General features: G+C 45.9%; 1 protein-coding gene across 3 annotated transcripts in view; it reads right to left on the bottom strand.

Moving 5' to 3' along the window:
• Window positions 1–6,724: 6,724 nt before the first annotated feature.
• LOC119461771 (sphingomyelin phosphodiesterase-like) overlaps window positions 6,725–24,101 on the bottom strand; it is a 148,046-nt gene continuing 130,669 nt past the window's right edge. For all 3 annotated transcript variants that reach the window (XM_037723149.2, XM_049672151.1, XM_049672152.1), the window contains exon 13: window positions 6,725–7,300. In XM_037723149.2, coding sequence (XP_037579077.1) covers window positions 7,189–7,300 — 112 coding nt within the window. In that variant the 3' untranslated portion in view covers window positions 6,725–7,188. The remainder of the gene's footprint in view (window positions 7,301–24,101) is intronic.

Consider the following 24,101-nt stretch of genomic DNA (forward strand, 5'->3'; position numbering starts at 1 on the left):
GCATCTTCTACGATGCCAGGAGGTGCTCACAGCAAGAACAACGAAGGAAATAAAGATGGTAGTGGGCATAGGCTGCAGTGATCAGTTCTGCAGCTTACGTGTCGGTCGTTTTTCCTTTCGTTCTCCACAATATCATTGATATTGTCACGGTGCCACGAGGGGGACAGCGACGACGATCACCAACAAGGCGAAAGACGACGTAGTGGGGCTAAGCAGTGTGGGTACGAGCCAAAGTGTGAGGAAATGATCATCATCATCTAACATCATGTCATACTGGTTGTACCGGCCATATCTTCTGCAAGGTAAACACGGTCTCATTAGACTCATTTACCCTTATATCTTTGCCTGTTTCAATACTGTTACGGGGAAAGAGAGGTTTAAATTATAATTGCAGAATATTTACAAAGATCCCACTGGCATACAAGGCATACAAGATGCAAAACCACTCCGCCCGACATCAGAGAGCATCGTCCCGTCTACTGTATTGTCCTCAGCGTTGTCTCGAGCATTGTTTGGTAACATGACCCCGGCGGTGAAGGAGCGGTCCCGGTGCTTCTCCTCGCACCTCCTCTCAGTTTCATTGAGGAAGGCTCAATGAAAAAGATTAGGATAGCGCCTCGAAAAGATTGCCTACACCCAATTTCTCTTCACACATTGATGCACCTGTCGCTAATACATTTTTTTTTCAGCTGCGCTAAATTATCTCGTAATATCTGCAAAAAAAAATACCTAGTGGACAGAAGTTTAGCATTGCAAGGAAATATAATGTTAAATTGAATCTTAATAGTATTTACGCACTTTTGGGGGGAATGATATCGCGTATCTGAACATTTCATGGCTGTAGTTCTCCTTGCACAAAAAAAACTGCGTATTGCATGTTTCGTCAAAGAGTGCAGATTTTTCCTTGATAAATACAAACTGCGATTGTTTCAATGAAGATTCGTAAATGTTTACGTAGGTTTTTACTGTTAGAATACGGAATCTGGAATCAACTGTGGCCAATTGGGCTTCTTGAAATAATAAATTGTTAGCATCAAAATTTTTCAAACCAAAACAAATCCGCCGAGCATCTCGCTCTTGAAGAACAAGGAAGTGAATCGCGTATTGTGGTCCTTCAGAGAATAAAACACACCCAAATTCTAATACGGGTGCGCTCGTGCCAAAATTATCAGAGCGTCCCAGCGTAGCCCAGAATGGCGGTGACGGAGTTTGTGAAGTTTGCTGCCTTAGACGTAACATGTTCGATGTGGTGGCGCGAGCTAACTTTTGGGCCCTTTATAACGCCTAGATATTAATTCAAAACGCATTGTTTACCTTTTTGATATCTTATATCTATCTAGCCTATCACGCCGATCCAGTGACCCAAGCCTGCTTGGGTCGCTAGGTATGTGCTCCTAGTCGCGATGCCACCGTAGTCGTTCCATTGTAGTCGTGCTGCACTCAGACTACACTCTACCTCCGCAATCAAGGCCTGGAGGCTTTATCTGATAAATGTGCCCTTGTGACATTTACGCGTAAGCCCATGACGCACTACACTATATTAATTAATGGGCAGATGATACCATTTGTACGGTCATACAAATTCCTGTGTGGCATAACCGACAGAGACACCTCATCGAGCCCCCATGTATTGCACATGAAAAAGTAGTTGACGGGCATCTGTCACCTTTTCAAGTTCTTCGCTGGAAAGACCTGGGGAATGTCGACAAGCGCTATGCTTCGACTATATAGAGTAATTTTTCTCGGCTTCTTCGAGTACAGCTCGCCAGCATTGACCAATGCAAGTAAAACAAGCGTACGTACTATACAAAGTGTTCAGGCCCAGGCGCTCCGGATTTGTCATGGTCTTCCTTGAAGTGCGTCAACGGCGGAAACTATTGCAATCGCCAGCGACCATCTATCTCATTAAGGCCCACATGGCAGTTAAAGCACTAAGAGTGCGCGTAAGGCTCCTTGCCCGGACTCCTTGCCACAATCTAGCCTCTGTACCTGCGGAGAGACCACGTGCCTCGTTTTGCCGAACGGTATCTGCCAATTGCGAGGCTAACCATTTTGATTCACACCTACCGCGAGATCTTCGACTCCTCTTTGGTGCCTCATTCAACTAAAAATCAACCGGACAATACCTGGCGTCCGAGAAAAAACAGATGTGCCATCGCCGGCTCTTAAACAGCTTACCTTACTCCTATTATATGAGAAGTACACGAATTACACCCACATATGCACCGATGGCTCCGTACTGCCGAACAGTTTTACCCCTGCTGTCGTTGTTCCAGCAAAAACCACCACTACCAAGTTGAAAACGTCTCACCTGACAACGTCCACGGCAGCAGAACTCGCAGCTCTTCGAGCCCCACTACACTTTATTAATGACGAACCAACACACAAATGGTCGATTTTGTGCGACCCGGAGACGGCACCGCAGTGTTTCCAGTCAGCCTTAAGGCGCAGTCCGCATGAACAGTTTGTATTCGAAATAAGAGAGGCCATACACCACCTGACCAAGTAAGGACATGAAATCATTTTTACAGCTGTTTATGCGGACCCTGTACCGTCATTGTCGTTGCGCTAAAGAGGGGCCACGTGACCCAGCGGGAGAGGAGAGGAAAAGAAGATCTCAATAGGGGGAAAGGGGTTGGAGTGATTACTTTGCCCCCGTGAGAATGCGGTGACAGGGTGCAGATGAAAAGGAGAACGGGGAGGGGGGTTGACGTAAGCCAAGCCGTCCTATACTCGCGTTGGAGGGGGAGAGCGTGAGGCGCGCCAACCAATGGCGGTGTAGGAAAAAAGTATGTCAACGTAGGAGTGGAGTGTAAGAGGTGTTCGCGTTAGCGTTGCTTGTATATACGGAGCTTTGGTCAAGGACTCTAGTGTGGGAACGTCGTAGAAAAAGCGTAAGGACCGCGCTGAAACGCCGTCGCCCGTGCACGCCTACGCGTCACATCCCCCGCAAGTAGCCCCGTTCACAGATTCGCTGTTCGACCATCTTCACGGAGTGGAAGGGCGGTGATTTTTCAAAGGCTACCACGTCACGGTAGTATCATCGGCAATGAACATGACAATCAAGCTGCTCGTTCAGCTCAAGCAGAAGTCAACCGCCTATCGATCCCGCTGTCTAGGACATATGCTGTAAAGATGCTCCGCCCATTTACACGCCAATGCACTACATCAGAGTGGAATGAACCACGTTTTATGCACGCCAGTTTATGCACCCTGGATCCAACCTTAAGCCTTTGACTTCCACCACGACTTCCCCGAAGAGACGCGACCCTTTCTTGTAGGCTATGGTTGGGCGTCGCGTTTACGAATGCCTACGCGTTCCGCATAGGCATGGCCGACACCGCAGCATGTAGCGATTGGTACAGCGTGTAAACAATTCGACATGTTGTTTGTCAGTGCCCGCAGACAGTGTGCACAACCAATCGATTTCCGTCGTGCAGAACCAGTTGGACGACAAGCAAATAATTTTGCATCATCGACGGGACATACCATCACATCAGAAGGCCATGCAAGTGCTACTGCGCTTACTGAGATCTAAAATCCCTATATAGGAAAAGTACCGCCATCTACTCTTTCCTCCGCCGTCTCCTCTTCTAAAGCGCTTGTTTTTTAGGGGCGAAGCTCCTTAGGGTGTGGGTCTGTCCCTCCTCTGTAGTATGTAGTAGTAGTAGTAGTAGTAGTAGTAGTAGTCGTGGTAGGTAGCCACGTCTATTTTAATGAAAAAAAATTCCGAAAGTTGTGTCCGTAGCGCGGAATCGAGCCAGGGACCCCTCGCTTCCCAACGCGCGGCGCTAACCACTACGCCACGAAGCGCACATGGACACACGCACCACGATGACAATAAATACCCATCATTAACGAAAGACTGCGCGTTTCTAACGCGTCTGTGCTAGCGCGTTACGGCCCGTGTAAGAAGCTGGTGTAAGACGCTGTGGCCTCTCCGCCTTGCCCCCGTATTCAAGAACGCTCCTCGACTTGAACTTGACTTGCCACCGCATTGGGCAGCGCGTTCGAAACGCGTTGAAGGCGGTGGCAAGTCAAGTTCCAGTCGAGGAGCGTTTATGAATACGGGGGTTATACTCTCTCAGCAGTCATGTGATGGCGTCGGCAAACGCGGTGCACGTTCCGGCATGTGTAAACGGCTGCGTAAGACGCTGTGGCCTCTCCCCCTTACTAGAGAGTACTGCACGTTTCTAACGAGTTTGTGCTAGCGTCCCCTTAAGCAGGAGATGGTGCAATTATAATGAAGGGCGCTGTTATAAAATAGGAATGACGTCACATATGGCGCGTGTCATTGGTGGAAGTCAATCGTTCGATTTATTGCGGCGAGACTGGGCGAATTACACGGAAGAGTCACGGTTTACCGATGATTCCCTCCGGAGCTTCGCCCACTCATCATCATTCACCCCGTGGATATGCGGTTGTTTTGTTTGTTTTTTTCTTTACTTTTTACTTGCGCAACCAACTCGACGGTGGCGCCCCTAGAAAGTCCACGCTGAAGCGCGCGCGGCCGCCGCTGCCGGTGACTGCGGCTGCGCCGTGCGACTTTCAACATGGCTATGAGGCGAAAAAAAATATAAAGAAGTGAAAGCGCGCGCTATCATCGTCCAATCGGAGATGCAGGAGAGAAGCGGCGTTGATCAAAGGATAGTGGCACTTTTCTTATATAGGGACTTTATTGAGATCGACCGTCCTGTGATTGGAACGCCTTTTCTGTTACCTGTTGGTGTTTCTCTCTCTCTCCCTCTTTGCCCTCTTTCGAACCCCTATATAGCCCACCCCAGTAACCGGAAACTCGCCTCTGGTTAACCTCCCTGCCTCTCCTTTCTCGCTCCCCCTCTCTCTCTCTGAGTCTGCTACCAAACCAGCCAAGTGAGTCCAGCTCCACCAGCTTTTCGTGAGCGGCAGAAGGTGCTCTATAGTGTCATCCTGCCCAGGTATGGTTTCTCCATAGTCTAAGTTCTAGTGAGCCAGGTGGTGTCTAATTTTGGTGAGCCTAAGCGCGAGTAAGCCCCGCTGAGACGAATTTCTGGTCGGCCTTCGAATCATTATGAGGGAGGCTGTGTCTCTCTTTGGTTAATCAAAGGGATCGCTAACTGAATAAATCTACTTGCGAGTCATGCAAATATTGTTTCTTTTGCCGACCTGTAACTGCTGACCTTCAAGATAGGACATTGCACTTGCAAGGTTATTATGCCAGGCATGGTTACACCATCCCAAATTTCGTGTGGGCTCTCTTTGTTCACGCGAGGCTCGGTTGTATCGATGACGCTTATGTTTCCACAGCAACGAACAGACCAAGAGACGCTGCAGTAGGCACCTGCAAATTATTTTCATCCTTCATGGCTAATTATTGAGCACCCAAAGCACGATACGTGTGCGTTTTTTTTCTAGTTCTTTTTTTTTCTTTTTTTATATTCGGCCACAAGTAATCCAACCCTCGACTCCGTGCTCAGAAGCAGAACATCATAGCCCCTGGGCCACGACCCAGCCTCTTGTTTTTACCGGAACAACACGATAACAGTTTTTAATACATTGATTTTTTTTAATGGCTTGTGCCAGACAGCACCACTCTAAACCTTGAACTGGACTGCTCGAAGAGGCAGCCATTACTTGCACAAGCTACTAAAATGCATATTTGACTAATTAAGAAATCACCAATCATATGTTAACTAATAATCTTGTGGCACATGATACTACTAAACGAATCGTAGCCGGTAAGTTTCCAATGTTTATCAACCTGGAACGAATTCTGTTCATGGCACCGGTTTTAAGATGTATATGTGGCACGGCAATTGCGGTAAAACTGCGCTGTCGTTGCGCTTACTTTTCAACATAGCGCCTTTATGCACTGAAACACCAAAATACATTGAACATTAATGGTTTTATTCGCACACTTTGCGAATTATCTCAAGACTAGTGTCATACTAAGAATTTGTGCGAAGTGGATAGATACGCTTGTGTATTCACTAGTCACAGTTAGTATATTGCAATATGTCTCTTAATGCAAGACGATAAAGACTAACTCAGTAAAATTCTATTATTAAATCCAATAAGCACTTCAATTTATGTTGCGTGTAATCTTCGCATCCTCGAGTAATTCAACTCATGAATTGGGATTCTGAAATTTCCCCCGGTAACGTTTAAAAACCCGTTGTAATCTAAAAAATCGCCTGGTATTATGCAGAAACTCTCAGCAACATCGTGGGGGGAGGACAGGAAGAAAGCGTTTTCTATTCTAATATGCAGTAATGGAATGTCGAAGATTTTGAAAATTTCTGGCGTGCAAAGTGCTGATTGCTTTAACACCCGCTTTTCCACAAATCGTTTTTTCAATCAGCCATTCCGTAGTTATACACGGTGACTATAGTCGGGTACAACTTAAGAAGACAGGAGAAGCCCCGCCCAGATGACCGAAGCGCAGCAGCCGATTTCCTCCGCGACCAAAGAAATAGTCCCGCTGACGCGACTTGCCCCGGCTTCAAGCGCGGGCTGCCATGTTCTCCGTCGGCGGGGACACCGGCCGTCCGGCTCATGACATGTCTTTAGTGCGCGCCCATTGGTGGAGGCTCGTATGCATCCGCCTTTGAGGAGGCAAATGCCACTGCCCTCTAAAGTTGCACCCGACTATAGCATGAAATATTCCATGACACGCAAGAAACGATGCTAGCAAATGCCGAATCTCACCAACACCAAAATAAAGCCCAAGAAGAACGAGCACCTCTTCAATTACATATGACGATGGTTACGGATTTTTTTCAAGATGCTGAACTACACGAAAAGCAATGTTACTTCCACATTTGAATTTCTGTATTATAATGTGCTTTGTCACAATGTACTCGACGACAAAAAAAGTTCGATGTGTAATTTTTGCCACCGATTGTTTCCCATGTGCTCCCCACTTTTACTGCTTCAGACACACTTGCTATGCGGTTCTTGAAAGATAAGACAAAAAATGAAGTAATGGCCTACATAACGACAATGCTGCAAGTAACCGTGTATATGTGTTTTTGTTGCGCCGGAACCAAAGGAGAAAATTACGCTCGTTATCTCATACAGAAAAGTGAACTGACGCACCCGTCCGACCACCAGAACCACATAATTATGCGCGTTGAGCAGTTTTCTTAGATTCACATGTCTCCATGCACTTGAGGACCGTAACATCGGTTCACGTCTTCAACTTTTCCATTATCGACAGGTATTCAAGTCGGCCGACTTGGATATGCGTTGCTTGCAAAGGAAGCTCTTCCGACAGGCGCTGTTGCAGGGCTTCGCTGTGGGGTCCTGTTTTCTGTAGAACCTAAGTGGAAAAGAAAGAAATGGCGGTATTTACATCAAATATGCCAGACGTCTGTTGTGAGATTTTTTCACCAAGTGAGGCTAGAATAAAAGGATTAAAAGGATGCGAAGGAGCGTAATTGCGATCACAAACAGCGTTACCCTTCAAACAATACTCTCTCGCTAAATTATTCATGTCACTGCCGAAACAATCCAGAAGACGTGTCACTCAATTGTTTGCCGTACCCTCAGCGTAAGTATACATTTTATAGGGGAGAGGCTACATAACATAAGGGGCAAAATAATATTCAGCATGAAAGGCACAATATAAGTAACAATAAAAATTATATTAGCTCCCGAATTACATATCATAATAAACACTTGTAAAATACACCATGAATAATGGTACAAAAATACAGTTCACTAGAGAAATCTCATGATACACATTAAAATAGACTACTTATGGATGATAGATGAATACATACATACCTAAATTGCAAATATCGTGCTTATACAATAAAAAAGTCACGATGTATTCATCCTAACAAGTTTTATGATTAGATCTAGTTAACTAAAGCAGCTTTATTTTAAGCAGGATTACTTATGCTAACGATAGAGGCTGGCAGACCGTTCCATCGTTGCCAGTTTCACCTGAAAATGATTGTGAGTGTGTTATTGTATTAGAGCGAAGCACATGTACCTGATGCCTATGATCTCAATGCGAGATGAATAGTGCTGGAATAATCCATGCCGACCGAAGCGCTGCGTTCTGGTAGTAAATCTTATAAAATAAGCATACGCGTGACTGTTTTCTGCGGGTTAAGAGGAGAAAGGGGGGGGGGGGGGGGGAGTTCACTTTAGCCTTCATATGTGTTACGCTTGCCGTATATGTAATTAGCATGAACCACGCGGACCGACTGCGGGAGAACAGGCACGGCGCGCGGTGTTTATGCATTATTGATAATAAGCGCTGAATAGGAAAATAACAAGATTGGTGCCACCGCCCCTTTTCAAAGGCAATACTCATTTATTTATATATAAACCGGATGTTTTTAACGTTAACAGAACTTTTAAAAACGCATGTGAGCATGTAGCGCTAATCTCTCCATCAGGCTAGATCACTCGAAGGGGCGGACATTACTTACACTGAAATGCAAAATGCATAATTGACTAATTACAGAATTGTCTCTAATAATTTTAAACTATTACTTTAGCGTGCATGTTCCAATATACGAATTGAAGACAGTGACTTCACAATGAACATCAACTCGGAATACTCTTTTAAACGAGGAGCAGTTTTGATATAAGCGTTGTCAAAGTTTCGGCAAAAATGCACTGCCTTACGTTTTAACAAAACGCCTTCACTGCATTGAAGCTAAAAAATTATTGAGACAGCAATGCATTTCGTCCTGAAATTTGTGAACGCATATCCCGAAATTAGTGCGATCCTCAAAATTTGTTCCAAGTGGATAGGACTTTCGAAGAAACAGGCTGCAATTTGACAATTGCGATGAGTGCCATAAAGGTTTTAGTTTAAAAGGTATTTAGCAAAAGTATGAGAATTAGTTAAGTCTATTTTGATTTCTCATGTAAATATGTCTGTCCCTGAAAGTAATCTAGCTCAAGTAGTAAAATGTTTCTGCATGCCTTGAGTGAATTTCAAAAACATTTTCAGTGATCAAAAAGCAATTCATACTACAATGATAATATCAAAATTGCACACATTTGCATAAATAATACTCGTAATTGCATTGCACACATAATCATTTATCTTCAGACAAATAATAAAGAGAAAGCTAGGGGTGTGCGAATACGCACTATTGAGACCGAATCGAATACGAAGGGAATAGTGCCACAAGGGAATCGAATCGAATAGTTTTCGAATAACGAGTGGCCGTTATCACAATTAATACAAAACGACGTTGACATCCCAGTATACTTAAAGTTAGCAAGTTTCTGTCATTACATAGTACGTTATGAAGCGCTGTTTACTTAAATCACAAATGGAGCACTAAAACAAACAAGCAGTTTCTTCGCATGCACAGGGCTCTTCAGAGAGTGTGAATGATCGGTGTACAGCAAGTAAAGTATGGTTACCCAAGTGGCGTAACCTCCCCCACTACTCAAGTTCTCATGTATTATGTCTATACTATGCCTGCGAAGATGAAAGCTTACGGTACTTTCGCTCCAATTTTAAGTTTATTTGGGTGCATTTGACGGTTTTGAAGTATTCAAAAAGTATTCGATAAACATGCGCATTTATTCGATTGCACTACTCGACAGTTTTCGATTCGTTATTCCACAGATTTTAATGTTCTTGTTTTTTTTACTGTGCTCAATATTACACATGTACACATTTATTTATTTTACTGCTATATGTGCCGTATTTACTGCCTGTTCGTATCTGTTATTCATATTTATTTAGAATTCTTGTAATTAGCGTTTCTTTCCTGCTGTTGAATTGCTTGTATGTATGCTTAACCATTCCTCATTTAAAACCCCAGAACAGGGGTTTTACCGCAGCGATCGCCTAGCGGTAGAGCATCCGCCTCGTATGCGGGAGGTACCGAGTTCAAATCCCGGTGCCGCCGGGAACCCACCGGTTTTTCTAAAGGGTAGAGATGTCCCCTGGCTTGGTGCTCGGCTGTCGTCGGGGTCCACCTCTCGAAAGAGGGCCCAATAGAGATTTCAGCTCTTGTCTCTGGGCGCCTCTTGTCCAACCACAGACGGCCTTGTAGACGAGCATCCGCCGCGGCTGTGGGAGGCAAGTGCTGCCGCCGGGTACCTACCGGTAAAATAGGTACAAGCGCGCTCCCGGCCTGGGGCTCGGCCATTATGGGACCTCAACGCTTGGAAAGGGGTGTTTGACCTCAACCCGAAGGTGCCCCCACCTCAATAGGTGCTTGGCGCGCCACATGGGAAATGACCGCCATGGGAGCGGCCCAGACATCACTTTTTTTCCGTGCTCACGTTGGTTTCGACGGGAATTCAGGGCGCAGGCTCCTTTCCCAAGCGCATCACCCCTGAAGAAAGCCGAACGCCAGGCCGGGGCGCGCTTGTACCCAATTTGAACCAGTGGGTGCCCGGCGGCGGTGGGAATCGAACCCATAGCCTCCCGCAGCCGAGGCGGGAATTGAGGTACATAATTAAATGGCTCAAACTTATTTGTAGATCAAACAATTCTTCCATCGGAGCAGCATCTGACTACACTAGATTCGTGTAAGACCAGGCCGTACTGCTTTTGCATATGACTGTAAGCTAACTAGCAGCTTATATATGACTAGTACAGACTTCATTAACATAACATGAATGCTTGGCTTTTTTGAACATTTTCTTTTCATGTTCCCAAAGTGTTTAGGTGTCTGCTCACGGCATGCATTTCCTTTCATTAAGAGCCACTGTCTACCTTCGTCTACCTTGATATATCTTGTTAGGAGCCACTGTCTACCTTGTTCATGTCTTCTTGCTTCACACCTGAGTTGACAATTTCCTCTGCACTAGAAAGCAATGCTTTGCAGGCTGCCACTTCGTCCTCTACATCTCTCGTTTCTGCTTCAAGAGTTGACTGCTCCGAGGCAGGCACTTCTGTTGCCTTCCACTTGCTTTTGCTTTCTTCAGCTCTCATCCTCTGTGCATACCTCGCACCATACTGCTTCACAGCCCGCAATAGGTCAAAGCTGAGAGGCACCTTAGTTGCATGAGCGTCATAGTGCCGAAGGAGACTCTTAACATGGCGAATTCCATTGATGCTAGCAATGCTCACCGAGCTCCGTCTATCTAGACGGGGACTATTTTCACGGAAGCCCCGTTCTAGGTCTGCGTAACGCTGCCGACGGGAGGTGAAAGGAGTACTTTTATGAGCTTAGAAATGTTTCAACGGATCCGCATACGCATATAACAGACTAATGTTCTCATTGTTCTCATCAGACGCGGCCATCGTTCGTGCTACAGATTTGACAGCGGTCGTCGCTTATCAAGAAAGATAAAATTAAGACATCGGTTCGTGATACCGGCCGCGCGACTGATAACTTTTGTGGGTAGTCGTGGCATTTTGGCGAAACGTGGTGCAATTTTAGCAAATTTCCTCACTTCCGGCACAGAAATCCGCAATTTTATCGAAATGACGCAATTGACGCAGCTGTTGCACCCCTGAAATTTGTGTCAAGCACTGATGTTGTCTTCGTCCATCGTATTCACGTCCTTTTTCTACATAGCTGCTACTACCTCTAAGCTCCACCACGTTTTCCTTTTTTTGCTTTACATACATTTTACAAATTACGTATTGCAGTGGGCGCAGTTCTAATAATCTAACTGGATTACTCGACAAGGCGTCATTACTTTCCTATAAATGGAAGTGCATAATTGACTAATTAACAAAATGTTATAAAGTTTGAATACTTATTTATGGCTTATATTACAATTTACAAATTGGAGGCTGTCAGTTCTGAGGTTTCCGACATAGGCACCAGTTTTATTGTGTGCGCCATAAAACTTGAAATACATATGCAGTTTTGTTCCACTTAGTTTTTTTTAACAAAACGTCATTGGATGCATTGAAGCGCAAATATATTGGAAAATTCAGTGCATTTCGTCGTGCAACTCGGGATGAAATATCTTGAAACCAACTTCACCTCTTTCCAAATAAACGCGTCTTGCGAACACACAGATAGAATTCGAAAATTGCTGTATGTTCTGTGATGTAATTAGCTGACAGTGTTTTTAGGAATGACAGAAGTCGCAGACCCGTCTACACCACGTTCGGTGTTTATTGGAACAATAAAAGTGAAGAAGAAGAGGAAGAAGAAGAAAGGCGTGCGCAAGGAGCATTCAGAAGTATTCTTTGTCTTCTGCGTATAAATCTCCAACATATTCCTGACGGCAAACTGGTTAACTTGAAGCCGCCAAGCGGTAGAGATGTTGCACAGTTCGCCGAACTTTTTTTTCCGTCAGACTTTTTAAAAGACATAGACGAACGCGATTATCACGACCCGGAAATGTCTCTTCGATTACATCCAGGTCCCACAAAAGTCTTGGAGTTATTTCGTCCATAATAAGTACGACGTCGCCTACTTTTGATTTATTGCCAGAAGTGCCATTCACGTAGTGAGCTGATGGTAGCCGCAAAATATATTCGTTGCGCCATCCCTTCCAGAAGGTATCAAGACAAGCTTGTCGTCGTCTCCAGCACCTCTTCCCTTCATCCTTTGTAGAATTTGGCTCCTTCTCCGCATTATTGTCGTCAGGAATGGAAATTAGCCTTCGGCCGATCAAAAAATGAGCTGGTGTAAGTGGTGGCTCTTCCAGCTGAGTCGATATTGTTGTCAATGGGCGTGCTGACCACTGATTCAACTTCTGTCAGTACTGTCTGTAATTCAACGAAGTTCAGAAAAGTGGTCTTCAAAGCTTTTCCTAGAGCTGTCTGGACTGCGTATGAGTCGTTCCCTGAAACCGCCCCGCCATGGTGAACGTTCCGCTATAAACTTCCATTTAATTCTATGCTCTCTAAAGTACTGCAGCACACGCTCGTTTCGAACTGACTCCCACATTCCTTTTAATTCTTTTGATATTCTTTTGAACGTGAGGCAGTTGTCGGAACACACTGTCCTGCAGACTCCTCGTCTTGCTGTGAACCGCTTGAATGCATCTAAATAGTCTCCTGTACTGAGGCTGCACACAAGCTTGAGGTGTATTGCACGTACACCTGCACAAGTAAAGATAACGATATATGCAGCCATAGGACTGGAAGTAGTCGCACGGTAGTACATTGGACCCACAAAGTCGACGCCCGCACTGAAAAATGGTTCGCATTCTGTCACTCTATCTTTGGGTTGAGGTGGTGGTTGAGGTCACTCTATCTTTGGGTCACTCAATTTCTTTGGGTAGAGGTGCAAACGGTTCACTCATTGGTTTAGCTGTAAATTTTCTGCACACACTGCAGTTTCCAATAATTTTTTTCACCATTGGTCGACCTCCAATGATTCATTAGTTTTGTCTTATTTGAGTTAGTGTGCCAAGAATTCCAGAGTGTAGAAGGCGTCGGTGTACTCTTTCTATGACTTGTCGGGTGAATTCTTGCTCTGCCGGAAGAAGAATAGGATTCTTCTCATTGTTGGTGAATTCTAAAGTCTTCCGCCCACTCTGATCAAGTTGTCTTCATCTTTGTTAGAAGAAAATTTTATTAGGGTAGTGTTAGACGCATAACCTTCGCCAAACGCAATTTTTATTGCGATAGCAATTACATGGACACTTCCACCGGATTTCTGCCGTCGGCGTCGCCGTCGCCGTGATGTTCCGTATAGATAAAATCTTCGCCGCGCGCCGTATGCCCGAGCGGAAGCGTGCGGGGACTCACGCTGTCACGGAGAGCGAACGCACTCAATCTTCCACGCGCAAGCAAGGAAGCGGGAAGCGAGCGCCGGAGAGAGCGGGGGGGGGGGGGGGCGCATTTCTACGCAGCCAACAACCGCGCTCGTCGCTCGCTCGCACCGTCTCTCATCTCCACACGGCTCTGACCTTTATGCGCTGTGCATTCGCCGCTCAGTTTCCGTTGAAGCGATAGACCGCACGTACCTTCGCCCGCTGCGGCGTATATATGCGCTTGCTGCCAGCGTTTTGACAGTCGTTGTCTGCAGTCATTCAGTGTGTTCTATTCATGTTTGTTTGTGCACGCTCACACCACAGTTAGTAACAGTCGGGCCACATTTTCCAACGCACGCAGCACATGCAATGCTGCCCGGATCGGCAGTGCAGCGCTACAGGTGTGTCTCTTCACACGCGCTGCCCATGGGCAGCGCTTCTCATCAACACCACCGTTTCACACGCGCCTTCTCGTGGTCATCGAGTCTCTCTTCATTTCGGTCTACTTACGCCGCAACACACCTGCTTACTTAATCAGCTCATGTTTACTACAATTCATATTGCTACCAAAGCCGCTCACCTTACTTCGTATGACATTGCTGTGTTGCTATCGCATTCATTGCTTCGCCCTTAGGGCGAAACTGTGACACTTTTTGTATCTTCGAGATCCAAAATTCTCTGCTCTTTGTGTTTCAATCGTTAGCAGTGGTCCTGTTATCCTTGCGTCCGGATTTCTTACGTTTTGAACAAAGCGGAATAACCAAGCAGTGATGTTCATGCTCTTATACAATACAATACAAGTTTATTTCTCTTTGTGGTACAGTTGAACACAAAGAGCGGACGCCGAGCAAAAAGCTGCTTTTTTGCAGCTTGAGAAACGCCCTGCGCCCGTAGGTCACACGTCATTCAGACATGCATTGTACGCACAAAATGAATAAACAGCAACACCAACGATTGTTTCAGACTACAACTTAAAGTACACTGATATACTTAATATACTTGCATCGGTCAAAAAGAAAAAAAAACACAAGCAAACTATAAATCACATACCTAACAGACACTTCTACTGTAACGTACTGGTAACAGTAGGCCAAGATTACAACCATTTGTATAAATAAATAAAAAAATGATATGTACAACACTCATCAGCTAAGACAGGTCAGACAAATAATTGCTAAACATTTTAAAACATATAAAGGTGGTTAATCAGCATGCCCTTTGAAATTTTTTAAACAAAAATGTTATTTGCATGGAGAATAATAAGGTACCTCGGTAAGGCATGTGATGGAGACTGTTGGCGATATGTAGTGCGAAAAAAGGTTGGCACCATTGGACAGAATTTCGGGTATTGTAAGCAGGCATGGGACAGTTTAGTTTGAATAAGGACAAGAGTCGGTCATTATTACCCAGAAATGCGGTTTTGTACATAATCAGTAACTTGTAGGGATACAACTCGGTGACTTTGAGGCTATGGAAAGCAGTGAAGTACGAGTTAGTGTGTGTGTACCATTGTACATTCGCGATTACACGTATTGCTCGTTTTTGAGCAACAATAATTTTTTGTTCATTTTGTTTCGTGATTTTGCCCCATATCGTAAAACAGTAGGAAATGATTGGTAGTATATATGCATTATATATCATGATCTTTGCCTGCTGAGGAAGTACGTGTCTATGGCGATTTAGTATACCGTTTATTCTGTTTATTCTTAACCTTACGCTATCGACATGCGCATCCCAACTAAGTGATTCAATAAAAACCACACCTAGGCTTTTTACAGTTGGTACGATCTCAATTGTACTATTCCCTAAAACAGGATCGAAGTTACAGTGATGTATTCTGTTTTTCGGTCTAAACAAAATGCCTTTAGTTTTATTTGTATTAATCTTCAAGCAGTTTTTGAGTGCCCATTGCCGCAAGTATTCCAAAAAATAATTCCTTTATTAAATACACCTTGTTCTGTTTTACCTGAAACTACCATGATTAGGTCATCACCGTATGCTATGATATTTACTGAAACTGGGGCAAAAAAATATCATTAATGTAAGAAGGAACAGTAGAGGCCGTAAAATGCTTCCTTGTGGTACACCGTATCGGATGGGTGCTAGTCTGGAAAATGCACGGTTGTGAACAACCATCCGTTTTCGGTGTTTCAGGTAGGACTCCAATAATCTTACGCTATTTCCTCTTATTCCATAGTGTTGGAGTTTTTGTATTAGTAGGTCATGATTTAGGAGATCAAACGCTTTCGAAAAGTCTACATATATCTCGAGTACTAATTGTTTTGCTTCAAATCCATCAATTATAATGTCCTTTTGCTTCATCAATGCTGCTTCTGTGGACATTTTCTGCCGGAAACCGAATTGACAATCAGATAAGACATCATGGTTTATTAGGAACTTATTAATTCTGATATATATCACGTTTTCTAGGCCTTTTGATAGAACTGGAAGAATCGAGATTGGCCGAAAGTTTGACAAGTTTGATGCATCACCCCCTTTATGAATTACAGTAACTTTCGCTACCTGCATTTCTTTGGGAAAAACTGCTGTACCAAGAGCAAGGCTATAAATGTGCGTCATCGCTGGAGGTAACAAGTCGATAACATACTTAAAAGGTTTGATTTGAAATCTATCTTTGTCTTCAGCTTTACTTGTTCTTGGTAAGATTGTTCTTCTTCTTGGTAAGATTATTAATACAGGATAGGTCTAGCAAAGGAGATGTATTCTTGGTTGTCACTTGCAATATCCTCGTTTCTTCTCCAGTTTTCAGGAGCCTTGAACAGTACAATTGGCCAAAACAAGTCTTTCCTAATCAGCCACTCAGGTCCATTCCACCAAAGTGTGCTTTCTTGAAGACGCTTTCTTGTCAGGCCATGTGTTAAAAGATCTGCTGGGTTGTGTTCTGATTGACAATATCGACACTGACCTGGTAAACTCAGGGCTCATACTTCATTTACCCTGTTCGATATGAAAGGCTTCCATTTCTCAGTGTCTGAATTTATCCATGCAAGAACTGCTGTTGAGTCAGAACAGAAGTGTGTTTTGTAGTCTGTCGATGTGCCTCGCTGCACAGTCTGCATGAGCCCTGCTGCCGTCAGAGCTCCAAACAATTCTAATCGCGGAAGCGTTAACTTTTTCAGTGATGCCACTCTTGATTTCGCGACAATCAGTCTTGTCGTAACTTCTAAATTCTTTACCTCTGTTCGTGCATAAACTACAGCTCCACGTGCCAATCTGCTGGCATCTGAAAAAACATGGAAGGTTGGTTTGCACGACGGTTCTGCAGTACGATTGTACGAGGAACACGTATCATGTTCAAAAGACGAAGATCGTTGCACCATCTTTCCAAAGAGTCACATATTTCAATTAGAAGATGTTCGTCCCAATGCAGCTTTTTTTTCACAACTGTTGGGAAATTAATTTGGCTTTCACTTTGAACGGAGAAAGAAAGCCGTATGGGTCATAAATCTGAGCTGCTGTCTTTAATACATTCATTTTTGTAGTTGTCTGAGACGCCACGAGTTGCATAATTGCGGAAGTGTCAAACCCGTACATATTGTTACGGTGAAGGGAAAGAAGAAGGTGACGCGAACGAGAGGAAGACGAAGTCTCTGGCCGTTGCCTGAACGCCATATTTCTTTGCTTGTAAATATAGATCCTTCTACACTCGTGGGCCTGCTTTCTTCCTGCAACATTTTGGTGGAAGGTGCTGGGTACAATCACGGAACTTCGCAGTGGACGTCATCTACCTGCCGCCACAATGGCAGATCAACCGACACAACCGACAACGCCTCAGCAGTCCACGCCAACGGTCATCCTCACTCATCTGCGGGACCCGGGGACATCTTGTGGCACGGACAACACCGACGTCGAGGACTGGCTTGCGATGTACGAACGAGTGTGCGACAACAACAGGTGGGGTCCAACAATGATGCTAGCAAACCTCATGTTTTATCTGAAAGGAACTGCGCAGCAATGGTACGATACGCATGAAGCTGACCTAACAAGCTGGGATGTCTGCAAAGAAAAAATGCGTGACCTGTTTGGCAGACCTGTCGGTCGTCAGTTGGCAGCAAAAAAAGAACTTGCATGCCGCGCTCAGACGTCCACAGAATCCTATGTCGTGTACATACAGGATGTGCTGGCTCTCTGCCGCAAGGCTGATAACACCATGGCCGAGGCGGACAAGATTGGTCACATACTAAAAGGTATTGCAGACGACGCCTTCAATCTCCTGATGTGTAAGGATTGTGCCACTGTGGATGCAATTATAAAGGAGTGCCGGCGCTTCGAACAAGCGAAAGGCCGCCGCGTCCCTCAACATTTCGACAGGCTGCCCAATACCGCCGCGACATCTTCGTGCGCAGACCCGCCGCGGTTCGTTCAGCCGACAGGATCAGATCTAACGCGTATCGTTCGCCGTGAGCTTGAGGCCATGGCTCCGGCTCCAATTCGTTCCGACTGTCGGGAAAGTGTGCCCGCTATCTCGCTTATACAAGCGGTCGTTCGGGAAGAAATAGCGAGTTTGGGCATTCCATCTCTCTGCTCGGTCCGCCATACGAACACCTACCAGATTTCTCCGGCCGCTCGCTCCCAGACGCAAAGCTTCCCGCCACTCCGCCGCAACCCCGCTGACTGGCGCACACCGGATGACAGACCCATCTGTTTTAATTGTTCCGGTATTGGACACATCGCCCGTCATTGCCGTAATCGCTGGTCGTCGTCTCCTCGGTGGTCGTCTCCGAGTCACTACCGCCAAGTCCAAGACAATCGCACTTTCTCGCCCTACACGCCGCCTCGGAACATCAACGCCGACAATGCTCCACCAAGATCCAGCCGCTCCCCGTCTGCGCAAGGCCGTCGGTCCCGTTCGCCGCTCGTTCACCGCTCTTCGTCCCCATCTGCAACCGGTCGCTTCCCTTCGGGAAACTAGGCGGTGCAGCTCCCGGAGGTGAAGCTGCAACTCCGACCCGGCCCACAAATCCTCTGTTGACCCTGCCTACACGTGGAAACCTACTGGACATTGAAGTTGATGGTGTTCCTGTCACATCTCTCGTTGACACAGGAGCGCAGCTTTCAGTTATGAGCGCTGCTCTCCGCCGAAGGCTCAAAAAGGTTCTGACTCCCTCCGTACCGTGCACTGTGCGAGTCGCCGATGGGAGTACTTCACCTGTTCTTGGAATGTGCACAGCACGCGTGACCATTGCGGGCCATTATAGCGTTGTTTTATTTATCGTCCTCGAGCACTGTCCACACGACCTAATTCTCGGCCTCGACTTCCTTTCGAAACACTCTGCCCAAATTGACTGCTCCGCAGGTGTTGTACAGCTGGATCTGCCGCTTCCTGCCGACGCAGACGCAACAACTTGTGCTTCACCCCGCTTATGTTCTGCTGAGTTTGCACGGCTGTCTCCACAGGCGGCTACCAATGTCCTCCTGACGCCCTGTCCTCCCGTACCTGATGGCGAGTACGTCGTCTCTCCGCTTACTGACGTGGTTTTGTCGCGAAATATTGCCCTACCGAGCACCTTAATCCGGATCCTCGAAAACTGCGCTCGGGTGCCCATCCTCAATTTTGGATTTTCGACGCATGTGCTGCCACACGGTATTGCCGTCGCACTTATCACTCCTTTGGATGAATTTGATATTTCTTCTTTGGCCTCCGAATCCTTCCTGAGTACCAACGCACCTATGTCACCCATTCCTTCGTGCTCGACGCCTGCGGACGATGTTTGTAAGATGATCGCCCCTGACCTTCCTTCCGAGCAAAGAACAGCTCTTCGTCACCTCCTGTCATCTTATCGGGATATCTTTGATTTGGACGACCGTCCACTTGGTCAGACATCTGTTGTCACGCATCGCATCAACACCGGTGACGCCAGCCCCATTCATAGGCGGCCATATCGTGTCTCCGCAACAGAAAGGGCCATAATCCAGAAAGAGGTCGACAAGATGATGAACAAGGACATCATTGAACCTTCCAGTAGCCCGTGGGCATCACTGGTTGTCTTAGTAAAGAAAAAAGACAACTCGTGGCGCTTCTGCGTTGACTACCGTCACCTCAACAAGATAACAAAGAAGGATGTATATTTACAAGCAAAGAAATATGGCGTTCAGGCAACGGCCAGAGACTTCGTCTTCCTCTCGTTCGCGTCACCTTCTTCTTTCCCTTCACCGTAACAATATTGTGACACAAGGATGAAAGCAACAGTAAAATCTATTTACAGGTGATATTACAAGAGACAGGCAGCGCAGGCAAGTCCCTAACGTTGTTGTCTTCCGACACCAGCTCGTGCCCTTCTTCTTCCACCTTGTTCCCAGCGTTGTAACATATGGCCCGCCGGCGTGGAAGCACCGTCCCGGTGCGTCTTATGTAGACGAAGACTGGTAGCGTTTGAGGCGGGCAACATGCACGACGTCACGGGGAGGTTGCGCAGAGCAAGCGGGAGTCGTGACCGGGGAGATTTCGTATGTTACAGCTGTCACCTGGCGGAGGACCCGGTAAGGACCAGCGTAGCGCGACATTAGCTTTTCTGATAGGCCAACGCGGCGGCTAAGAGACCATAGAAGGACAAAGTCCCCGGGAAGGAAATTAGCGTCACGGTGGCGACCGTCATATGTGATCTTCTGCTTGTTCTGCGAAATCGAAAGGCGACGATGCACAATTTGACGTGCCCTTTCGGCTGTGTCAATGACGTCTCGGGCGTATTCCGACGTAGAATCCTGAGCGATGGGCAGGACGGTGTCGAAAGGCAATACAGGGTCGCGGCCGTACAATAGATAAAACGGTGAGTAACCGGCTGTGTCGTGACGCGACGAATTGTACGCGAATGTGACGAAGGGGAGAGCATTGTCCCAGTAATGGCGCGTACACACTAGCGGCAAAACGCGCGCGGCGCGCCGCCGGCGGCAAAACGCAGCAGCGCCAGGGCGGGCGTCGCGGTAAAGAGAGGAGACCGATCCTCAGGTCACGTGGTTCCAAAAGTCACGTGACCAAGTAGGCTAGGCACTTAGGTATTTTTCTGCCTAAAATATAGGGAACGCCTAGGTACAACTGGTGCCCTTAGATATTCGAAAATGGCATGGAGGAAGGATGCTTACTCCGTGGAAAATGGCATAACTGTGGCTGCTGTGAAGGCATCGGTACTATTCCTAAATAAACGCATCACTGTTTTGATGATCCAAATATAATCTCACTATCAGGGAGGGAGCAGTCTACCTGACTGGAGCAGTATCCGCTTGCGCAAGAGCGGACGCTCGCATCGTCGGCGGCCGGACGACAAATAAGTCGATACAAAATGCAAAAAAAAAAAATGCCAAGTTTCAAAATTGAAAAAAAAATTAATAATAATAGGTGGGATTCGAACATATGCCCAGAATACCGCACTCGAACCTAAGCGTAGCGCCTTAAACCACTCGGCCATCCTGACATGACAAACATATTAGAACACACAGCACTATTTATCCCATAGGAGCTTAGTTTACGACATTTGTGGCATTACGGTATCTTTAGAAGCAATCGTTTTCAGTTGTTATGCGCTACAGGAGTGTTGCGGAACAATAACAGCTATTCTTATTGCTCCGTGGCGTACACTGCAGCATGCAAACAGCGATAGAGTGATTGTGGCGGCACGCCGTGCCACCATCGCCGTGCCACGTCGTGCATATAACTTGTCACAAAATTTGCAGCAATGCATCACGACGCGCGAAGTAGACAACGCGGTCCTAGGCGTAGCGCTTTCACAGCTGTCCAACTCAGTACGCAAGGCGGCGGCGAACGGCGGCAGTGACGGCGGCGAACGTGGGCGACAGCATGCGAAGCTCTAGGTACAGCGTACCCTAGGGCGGCGTTGCCTATGGCGGCTTTGTTTTCCCTGTTCCTTGAAGCGGAGAATTCCCTGGAAAATGGCGTTTCGAGGATACTTTCAACCGACCAATGAAAACGAGGATCAGTCTCCTGTGGATACCTCCTCCGCCAGGGCGGCCACACTAAAACCCCTTGATCTTGAAAGTAGCGACACTCTCCTCCGCGCGCGCGCTTTCCTCCTCAATTCTACTCACCCGCCGGCTGCGCGCGCTGCGCACGGCACGCTATTGCGCCTGGGCTCCCGCGGACGGGCTGCAGAATTCGATGGAGGCGCATTATTTTGGGCCAGTTGCGCGCCCCAGTGGCGTAGAAAATTTTGAAAAATGGTGATAACAGCATGGAGAATGCTGAAGGCAACGTTGATGAGGAGGTTGGTTTCATCTTAAAGCCGTATGAATGATACACACTGATGTAAAAGGAGCTTTGAGGCGAGTTCTATACTCCAGTTATTTTTTCTGCCACATGATACGCTGCTTTACTTTGTGCATCTGATCTAGTATTCCTTGTGGGAAATCGCTCTGTGTTTCGCAGTTTTTTTATTGCATGTGCACGCATGTGCACCGCAGGTATTATATTCAGCGTGCCTTCTTATAATGAATTACGGGCGACTGCGTCGTCCGTCCATGTGTTTGTCTCAATGTCAAAGTAGCTTTTGCGCTGTGATTTCTGCATTGAATAGGACGGTTGGGCGATTTCAGTGAGATGAAGTGGTGCCGGCAGCCACTCATCACCCACAATAACAGAATCTGAGGAAAGGTATTTACAGATTACTCTTTAGGCGTCGGTGTCAATAAAGCTAAAAAAATACTCGGTATACCTATGGGAGAAGGCATTCTATATTTTTAGGCAAAAGAAACGCCTCTCGAAAAGGTATTTTGATAGTTCACATCAACATACCGTTAAATTATGTAGTAGGATAGTTAAAATTGAGATTTTGATTAGACATCAGAAAAACATTTATCACACAAAAAACAAAAAGAATGGTCAGTAAGATGCTTTATTTTCGTGCACGTGCAAAAAACGTTATTTGACAAGATACAGATAACGTAGAAGAGTATCATAATATTCCGAATGAGAAACAATGTGATTTTGATTAGCGGGGGGCCCTATTGCCGACGTATTGTAGATTGCGGGCAAGCGTGCGGTGGCGACAGGCTCTGCATAAAGGATCATAGTGTCGTTGGCTGCGTCGTTAAGCGACCGAGATCAATATTGCTGAAATTATTAGAGGTGGGACAAGGAGCAAGCAGCAGCAATCAATTACTACTGTCAGTTCGAGGTTCATGCCGCTGTCGAGGGGGCTTTCTGTGCTTCACGACAGGTCGGCGGGAAAAAATTGTTGGAACTGCGTTGGGCTTCAGCTTTTTTTTTTTTTTTGCAGGTTCTTGTAGTATGCGCGGCTCAAATTGGTGTTCAGTGAAATGTAGCTAGAACATTTATCGAAGAGTTAATCACTCAGGCAGGATGAATAAAACGCCCTTTATACAAGTACAAGTGCCTAATACACTGCAGTGGTAACCATTATTGCCTACATAATATTTCCTGCATTGCTACATCATAACCATAATCATTATTTATTGCTCAACTTCGTAATCAAAGCGCATTGATACAATGACATCGGCTCGAGTTACATGGATGGAAAAGGTTTACCCACAGAACAAAACCGACGAAAGGTGATGTAACGCATTCGCTATTAAAGCAAAGATTCCCGGCCTCCGCCTAGAAGTCGATATCAACAGCAAGGGTGCGCGATCATGTGAACACCTCCTACACATTGCCTGTATCCGTGAGACAACCACATAATAATCGTCACCCACTCACGCATGCATGGAAGCCCAGTTCAAAGCAAATTCAAGAACTGAAAAAGATCACCTGGTGTCCTTAGCTATCGCCTAAGAGACTCGAATGCGGGTCTTGTAAAATCTACTGTAATTCACCTTAATCTACACTAATCCACCTTCACGCACCTTATTCGACCTTAACCCACTCTAACCCTCCTTAATACACCTTGATAGAACTTAATCCACCTCAATGCACCCTAATCGTCCTTAATCCACATTATTCAACCTTAAACCACCCTAATCCTCCTTAATACACTTTAATCGACCTTAATCCATCTTAATATTCCTTCATGCACGTTAATCGACGTTAATCCACCCTAATCCTCCTTATTATATCTTGATCCACACTAAACCACCCTAATCCAGCTTAATCCTCCTTAATCGACCCTGGCCCTCCTTATTTAACCTTAATCCCCCTTAATCAACTTTAAACACCTTAATACAATCGTTAATCAGTCATGAATTTACTTTGCTAATCATTAATAATTTATTATACACGGCTGGACATGATTTGACTCGCTTCTGGCCTTCATTAGGTCACGTTACTTTCTGTACCTCAAACGCTCACCTTGAAACATATCCAACTAAGGGTCTCGCCTTAAAATGTGGACTAGCTGGCGCTCATCACCTGCAATACCACGGGTATACTTGCCAATATTTTTTGGGGCCCTGCATTCATTGTATTTGTGACTGACACACACATCGAAGTAAGCTGTAAATAGCTCCTCTACAAGCTGCTATTTCGATTTTCAGTAAAA

Source organism: Dermacentor silvarum, chromosome 8 (genome assembly GCF_013339745.2).
Source record: "Dermacentor silvarum isolate Dsil-2018 chromosome 8, BIME_Dsil_1.4, whole genome shotgun sequence".
Classification (NCBI taxonomy): Eukaryota; Metazoa; Arthropoda; class Arachnida; order Ixodida; family Ixodidae; genus Dermacentor; species Dermacentor silvarum.